Source organism: Octopus bimaculoides, chromosome 14, assembly GCF_001194135.2.
Source record: "Octopus bimaculoides isolate UCB-OBI-ISO-001 chromosome 14, ASM119413v2, whole genome shotgun sequence".
NCBI lineage: Eukaryota > Metazoa > Mollusca > Cephalopoda > Octopoda > Octopodidae > Octopus > Octopus bimaculoides.
This window is the reverse complement of record NC_068994.1, coordinates 4,607,369-4,615,377: the sequence shown is the minus strand read 5'-3', so window position 1 is coordinate 4,615,377 and position 8,009 is coordinate 4,607,369. Positions and strand designations below refer to the sequence as shown.

At 42.0% G+C, this 8,009-nt stretch overlaps 1 protein-coding gene across 1 annotated transcript; it reads left to right on the top strand.

The window, feature by feature from the left end:
- Window positions 1–6: 6 nt before the first annotated feature.
- On the top strand, window positions 7–8,003 carry LOC128249411 (zinc finger protein 271-like). Its single transcript, XM_052972954.1, has one exon. The coding sequence runs from the start codon at window positions 92–94 to the stop codon at window positions 2,510–2,512; it is 2,421 nt and encodes an 806-aa protein (XP_052828914.1). The 5' UTR covers window positions 7–91; the 3' UTR covers window positions 2,513–8,003.
- Window positions 8,004–8,009: the final 6 nt, after the last annotated feature.

Below are 8,009 nucleotides of genomic sequence, written 5' to 3'. Positions count from 1 at the left end.
AAAGACTCATGACTCGCAGTGTGACTCGAACGATGCTTCTGAAAGAAAGCAGTTCAAATGTGAAGCCTGCAAGAAGACCTTCAGCCAAAAGATGGACATGATGAACCACGAGTGTTCAATGAGTGGCTCGGGTCTACTGTCCCTGCCCCTAACAGTTCCTGCAATCCCACCCCCTCAGGCGATGCTCACCGTGCCGATGGTGGGGCAGCCGAACCTCCAAAGCGTCACCGATCCAGCACTACAGAAAAGTCTAGCCAAAGAGAAAACGTTCTTTTGTTCGTTTTGTAACAAAGCTTTCTCTCAGCAAATTTTTCTCCGCAACCACGAAAGAACACACACAGGTGTGAAACCTTTCACCTGTAACACATGCGGTAAGGCTTTCAGTCTATTGGTAAACCTGAAAAGCCACCAGCGTGTGCATTCGGGTGAGAAGCCCTTTCACTGTGCCATTTGTTCAAAGTCATTCAGCCAACAGGGAAACTTAAAGATCCACCTTCGTACACATTCAGGAGAGAAACCGTACAAATGCGACAAGTGTGAGAAATGTTTCAGCCAGAAGACTAACCTGGACAGTCACAAGAGGGTGCATACAGGAGACTTGTTTACTTGTCAGATCTGTTCCAAAGCTTTCACTCTGGAGATAAATCTTCATAACCACCAGAGGATCCATACTGGAGAGAGGCCATTTGTTTGCACCTATTGCAACCGTCGCTTCTCTCAGCAGAGCGCACTTCGCAATCATGAACGCCTCCACACAGGAGTGAAGCCATACCAGTGTACGTTCTGCTCAAAATCCTTCAGCCAACAGGGGACTCTCAAAGCTCACCTTTGTTCGCACACGGGTGAGAAACGCTTCCATTGCGACCTCTGTGACCGTTCCTTCTCTCAAAAGACAAACCTCGACAGTCATAAACGCATTCACACCGGCGACCTCTTCAAGTGTTCGACCTGCCCCAAAGCATTTACCCTCGAGATAAACTTACGCAATCATGAACGAGTGCACACGGGGGAGCGGCCCTTTGCCTGCACGTTTTGCAGCTCGAGATTTTCGCAACAAAGTGCACTAAACAACCACGAGCGATTGCACACGGGGGTGAAGCCCTACCACTGCACCTACTGCTCCAAATCATTTAGTCAACAGGGTACGTTAAAGGCCCACTTGTGTTCTCATACTGGTGAAAAACGGTTCCACTGCGATCAGTGTGATCGGTCGTTTTCTCAAAAAACTAACCTTGACAGTCACAAGCGGATACACACGGGGGACTTGTTCAAGTGCTTAGTTTGTGGAAAAGCCTTTACGTTGGAAATCAACTTGCAGAACCACGAACGTATTCACACAGGGATCAAGCCTTACAAATGCACGTATTGCCCTAAAGCATTTTGTCAGCAAACCGAGCAAAAATCTCACATAAGGACTCACACAGGTGAGAAACCTTTCAAATGTAGTTATTGTCCGAAAGCCTTTAGTCAGCAGAGCAACCAAAAAATGCACGAACGTATTCACACCGGGGAAAAACCATACAGCTGCGAACAGTGTTCAAAGACCTTTAGCCAGCGTGCGAATCTTGAAAACCACCGTCGCTTGCATTCAGGAGACCTTTTTAAGTGTTCAATGTGTTCAAAGGCATTTACTCAGCTGGTTAATTTACGGACACACGAGCGTGTCCACTCGGGTGAGAAGCCATATCGATGCAACACCTGCAATAAAATGTTCAGTCAGCTTAGTAACTTGCATGCGCACGAACGTGTTCACACTGGCATCAAGCCATTCACCTGTGACTTGTGTTCGAAATCCTTCGCACAACGGACCACGTTGATCAACCACAAGCGCTCGCATGCTGCTAAGGCACACAACGCAAGCCTCATGCTCGCAGCTAAGCAGTCTGCCGAGAGGGACGCCATGTTGTTGCAGGACAACGGAAGCAGTGTCGCAGGTGGCAGCACCGGTGTGAAGACAGCCCCGAGTGGAGCCAATAACCCTAGGGTTCCGACTGCAGTTAGCACAACAAACAACTCTGCAGTCAATGCAGGTAATGTGAAGAGCGAGAGTTCTAATCTGAAGTCTGCTACTGACTACACTCAGAGTATGGCGCATAACCAGAACCAGAACAACCGCCAGACGAATGCTCACATGACACAACAACAACAACAACAACAGCCACAACAACAACAACAACAGCAGCAGCAGTCCAACACCTCGTTGTTGATCCCCTCCCCATCAGTCGGTGGACGGTCAGGACAGTCGTTAATGCCCGCGTCATCTCCCTCGTCTGTTCCGTCATCATCAGCATCCCCTCACACCTCTTCCTCGTGGATGACCTCCATGAACCTCCACGAGATGTCCCAGCGCTGGGAGGGTAACTACCTCTGGCCCCGCGGCTTTTCTATGACCTCGATGCCCCCTACCACCTGGGCAAACATGCCCAGTGTTTTCCCATGCAGTAGGATTGAGTATCCAAGAGGAACCGCCCCAACAAAGGGCCAGACCAGCCACCCCAGCACATCAAAATGACAGAAACATAAGGACCCGGACCCTACAACATCTGTTTTATACAAACAACAACATCTCAAACACACAAACATGTTTTCAATTGGTTGCTTCTAATTTTATTATTATTATTATTATTATTATTATTATTAATATTATTATTATTAAGGCTGCAAGCTGGCCGACTCGTTTGCAGGCCGGGCGAAATGCTTAGTGGTATTTTGTCTGCCACTACATTCTGAGTTCAAATTCCACCAAAGTTGACTTTGTTTTTCACCCTTTCGGGGTTAATGAAATAAGTACCAGTTATGCACTGGGGTCAATGTAATCAACTAGCTCTCTTCTCCCCCCAAATTTCCAAGGCCTTGTGCCTAGAATAGAAATAATAATTATTGTTATTGTCTGGCTGTTTACATTCTGAATTCAAATTTGTTTGGGGGGTCAACTTTGCTTTTTATCATTTAAAGGTCAAAATAAAATAGGATAGTCAGTGACATTGACCCCATTGCTCGGTTGGTGCTTATTCTGTTGATCCCCAAAAGATGAAAGGCAAAGTCGACCTCAGTGGAAGTCAAAACTTAAACATGGACAAAATGCCATGAAGCATTTTTTTACCCCATGCTCTAAGCTGACTGCCTTTATAATAATAATAATAATAATAATAATAATAATTCATTCTTTTATTAGCCACAAGGGCTCACATGCAATAACATTAAAGGCAAAAACGGAACGATACAATGGGTTTTCTGCATGCAAACAAAGCATGACAGTAACAAATTAAACAAATTAAAAATCCCAATAGGGGAGGTGCTTTAAGGTCCTTGTGGAAAAACCCAGAAAAGTCATGGCTGCCTGATCAATGGGACAAGATCCCTTCTCCTTTTATTTCTCACAGGTGTATGCTCAGAACTGGTCCTTTCACATTGGCCATTCTTCCAACATTCACCCCGTCTTTCAACAAACTTGCTACAAGCCAACACTTCCCGCTCCCCCCTCAACTTCCTAGGAAATAATAATAATAATAATAATAATAATAATAATGGTTTCAAATTTTGCCACAAGAGCAGCAATTTTGGGGGAAGGGGGAAAGTCGACCCCAGTACTTGACTGGTACTTAATTTATTGAACCCGGAAAGGATGAAAGGCAATGGTCGACCCCAGCGGAATTTGAACTCAGAATGTAGCAGCAGATGAAATACTGCTAAGCATTTTTGCCTGGTGTGCTAACCATTCTGCCAGCTCGCCATAATAATAATAATAATAATAATAATAATAATAATAATAATAATGATGATAATTCTTTCTAATTTTGGCACAAGGCCAGCAACATTTTAGAGGGAAGAAGATAGTCGTACTTGATTGGTTCAATTGGTTGATGGCAAAAAGATTGAAAGGCCAAGTTGACCTCGGTGGTATTTGAGCTCAGAATGACTTTGCTAAGCCTTTGCCATCATCATAATCATCATCATCATCATCACCATTCATCTGTTTTCCCATGTTAGCATGGGGTTGACAAAACACTGGTCCTTAAAGTTTAGAGCCAGATGTGTTGGCGCTCGGAGGTTTAACTAACCCCGAATGTACAAATGGCAAACCTGGATGTCAACTCAGTTCTGACTTGGAACAGTTCTGCTAACCCACTCCCCCTCCTTTATAATGATTTGTACTTCATTTTATCAGTCCCGGGAAGATGAAAACTACAGCCGCCCTTGGTGGAGTTTGAACCCATAGCTAAATATTTTAAACTATTTGTTTAAAATTTGTTTAATGTTCTAAGGATTTGCCATTCCACCATGACTACCCACCATCACCATAACAGTATTAAGTCATTGAGGAATCTTTTATGTAGTCATGGGTCTGCTAGAAATAGCAGCCAAATCTTTTTTCAAACTAATGCTTCGCTGTCAAGGATACATTGAATTATATGACCCTTGGTTTGCCATTCCTGAAAGTTTGATGGAGTGGTCATATCTGGAAAGTCTTTGATCATAGGGTTGCTCTGTGGTTTGACCTATTGACCTAGGGTTAAGCAGCAATGTTTTATTGACACAGAATTTTTTAAAACGAATTCAACAACTTGAAGGTGAGTTTCTTTCTTTGAGGTAACTTGGGCTGATTGACTTGTTTAAGGCCTTGGTGATACCTTCAGCTGTACAATATTGGTTAAAGAGTGAAGGGGTTCATATCCTGTTGCTGGCACTGATTTCTACAATTGGTATTGGGCTTTTACAGTCTGCTGGTTCTAATGGTTAAGACAAAGTTGGGAGATTCCGGCCACTGGGCAAGCCAGAATCTCTAGAAAGAAAACCATTGAATGTGCTAACTGGACCCTCACCACCACCACCACCACCAGTGTTGTTTCTTGTCTTGCTAGAAAGGGGCCATTCTTATTAAATGTTTCCATTAGTACATTGTTAAGGATGACATGTAAGGGAACAGGAGATTAGCTTGGACAGGTGGGCCAGGGGCAAGATGTCCTCCACCCAATATTTTTCTCCTGTTTTTCCATCGGAATTGCTATTGATGCTGTCAACTGGCAGAATCGTTAGAGCATCATTCGACCAAGTTCTTCACGGTTTTTCTTCTGCCTCTTCAAATTCTCAGTTGAGACTTTGTGTTTGGTCCTTACAGGGGCCTGATTAAATAAAGTACCAATTAAGTACAAGGTCAATTTAATTGACTGCCTCCCCCCACCCTGCCCCTGCTACTTCACACACAACACACACACACACATATAACAATGTGCACATACACACACACACGTCATATACACACATACATAAAGACAACACCACCACCTTACAACACACACACACGGACACACATGCACACACAAAACCACCACCACCTACACATACACCAAACAACAACAACAGCCAACTGCAGACCTGAGTCAACACAGCTTTAAATGTTGGCAAAGCACCTCTCCGTCACCCATTCAAGGATTTATGAAACAGTTTAACATGGATTGGCCTTAAATTAACTGTGGTGGTGGTGGTGGCAGTCATAATATTGATGATGATGATGATGATGATGATTGTGGTTGCAATAACATTGAAAGGGTGGTGGTGGTGGTGGTGGTGAAGTTGCTTGTTGATGATGATAATGATAATAATAATAATAATAATAATAATAATAATAATAATACTGTTGATGATGATGGTTGTGGTGGTGGTGGTAGTAGTGGTTTTAATGTTGATGATGATGGTAATGGTGATGGTGAGGTTGTATAGTAATAATATTGATGATGATGATAGTGATGGTGATAGTAGTTCTAATAATGTTGATGATGATGATGATGATGATAGTGGTGATGGTGGTTTCTAGGAAGCTATGCAGCCATCTGTAAGATGCTGGCCAATATTTTTGGAAATTTAATATTTTGTAAACAAAACAATGTTCAGAATGAAAATGGAAAAAAGAAGGAAAAAAAAAGAATTTTCAAAAAAAAGAGAAGGTAAAAAAAATAAGAAAAAAAGAATTTGATCTAAGATTTTCTTCTCAGAAATGTTCAGTTTCTAAATTTTTATTTTCTTTTTTTTTTGGGGGGGCTTTTTTAAAAAAAATATTTATTTATTTTAATTCCTAACGCAACACTTGCCTTCCCCTTCACATTGTGTGTGATGTGACAAAGATGTTCTAGATGGTTCTTAGTGAGTGTGTGTGTGTGTCTGTGTAAATGTATGTGCTTGTGTAGAATGTGAGGTGTAGCAAATAGTTGTTCACAACATACATACAGACACACTATACACACACACACACACACACACATATATAGATACATACACACACATACTTATATATTACACTTATATACATATCTATACACACACACACACACACACTCCTATATATGTGTGTGTTTCTGTGTATGCACACACTTTCTCTGTCTTTTTGTCTGTCTGCCACACACACATACTGGAATGAGTTCAATCGACTATTCCTATACCATCACCATCATCATCACCACCACCATCATCATCACCACCACCACCACCATTATCTCCACCACCATCACCATCGCCACCACCACCACCACCACCACTAGCAGCAGCAAGGCACTAGAAGTGGCAGAGAAAATAAGGTCCTGGGTCCCCTGCATTGCAGTCAGTATTTAGTCACATCCATCTTGTCTCCTGCTTTTCATCCTGACCAGACGCTATAGAATCTGTACCAGTCATATACTGGCTTCATTCACTTCAGCTCATCTCCCCCTCCACTACCAGTTGGTGACTTGATACCAAAATCAGAAAAATATTGTCATATGACAGAGGGGCCCTACATGGCTGTCTCACTTGGACCCATTTTTGCTTACATCCTTCTGGGGCTGTGGTTCTCAACCATTTCCTTCCTATGGACCCCTTCGATTCCTATTTCACTTGAATGGACCCTCATAACCATTCAGTATTTAAAAAATCCTAACATTATGTTTTTATTATTAAATATTATTTGAAATTTTATTTTTAGAAATTGTTAAAATATTTTGTGTCTTTCAGAAATATTGGGTCATCCCCTAAATAATGCGGTTTATTTCAGTTTCGTGAATTAAAAGTCGGAGGGGGATGGGATAAACTACCTGCATCAACTTGCTATAAAAGCAGGTAGGATTTTTACCTTGTCCTTATTCTTAGTGCAAGTTTTGAAGAGTGCAGTTCCATTTTAAGTTATTTTTTGAAAGCTATAATGGAAGTGATAAAGGAGCATATTTTGTTTTATGAGTTCAATAAAGGCAACAACACAATGGAAAGTGTGAGGAATATTAATGCAGTATATGGGGATCGGACAGTAAGCATAAGCCAGTGTCAACGATGGTTCTAGATATTCTGAGCCAGAAACTACAGCCTAGAAGATGAGCTTCATCCTGGAAGATCTGTAGAACTCGATGAGGATGTCCTGCAAACTCTGGTGGAATAAAATCTCATTGTAGCTGTCGAGGAACTAGCAGAGAAGCTTGGATTTGGTCATTCAACCGGTCATTTAAGTCAGCACTGGAAGAAAAACGACAATCTTTGGTCTCAAGTTGAAAGGTGTTCTTCCGTCAGGATAATACTCGGCCACATACAGGGAGGAGGCATTCCAAAGGCTGGAGCAGTTTGAATGGGAAACGATGCCCCAATCACCATATTCACTGGACATTGCCCCATTTGATTACCATTTAATCTGCCATCTTCAAAATCATTTGGACAGGAAAAAATATGAAATCTGTAGACAAGGTCAGATCAGTACTGGAGGAGTGTATTTTGTCACAGAAAATGAAGGAGAGTATATTTTAGATTGAAAAAGAACTTTGTTTATCTTAATTTTGAAAAATAAAAGAAATATTTTAAAAAACCGTATTGTTTATGGGAAGACCCAATTTATTGCAGATAAATTTTAACAGCAAATTCTTAAATGGACCCCCCAAAGGTCATGCAGATCCTGGTTGAGAACCACTGCTCCAGGGGCTTGAGTAAATAAATAAGATACCGGTCACATACCGGGGTCTTTATAACTGACCGATCCCAGCACCACCACCACCACC

Coding starts and splice junctions, on each gene's coding strand:
- LOC128249411 (XM_052972954.1), top strand. CDS start 92: ATGGACATGATGAACCACGAGTGTTCAATGAGTGGCTCGGGTCTACTG.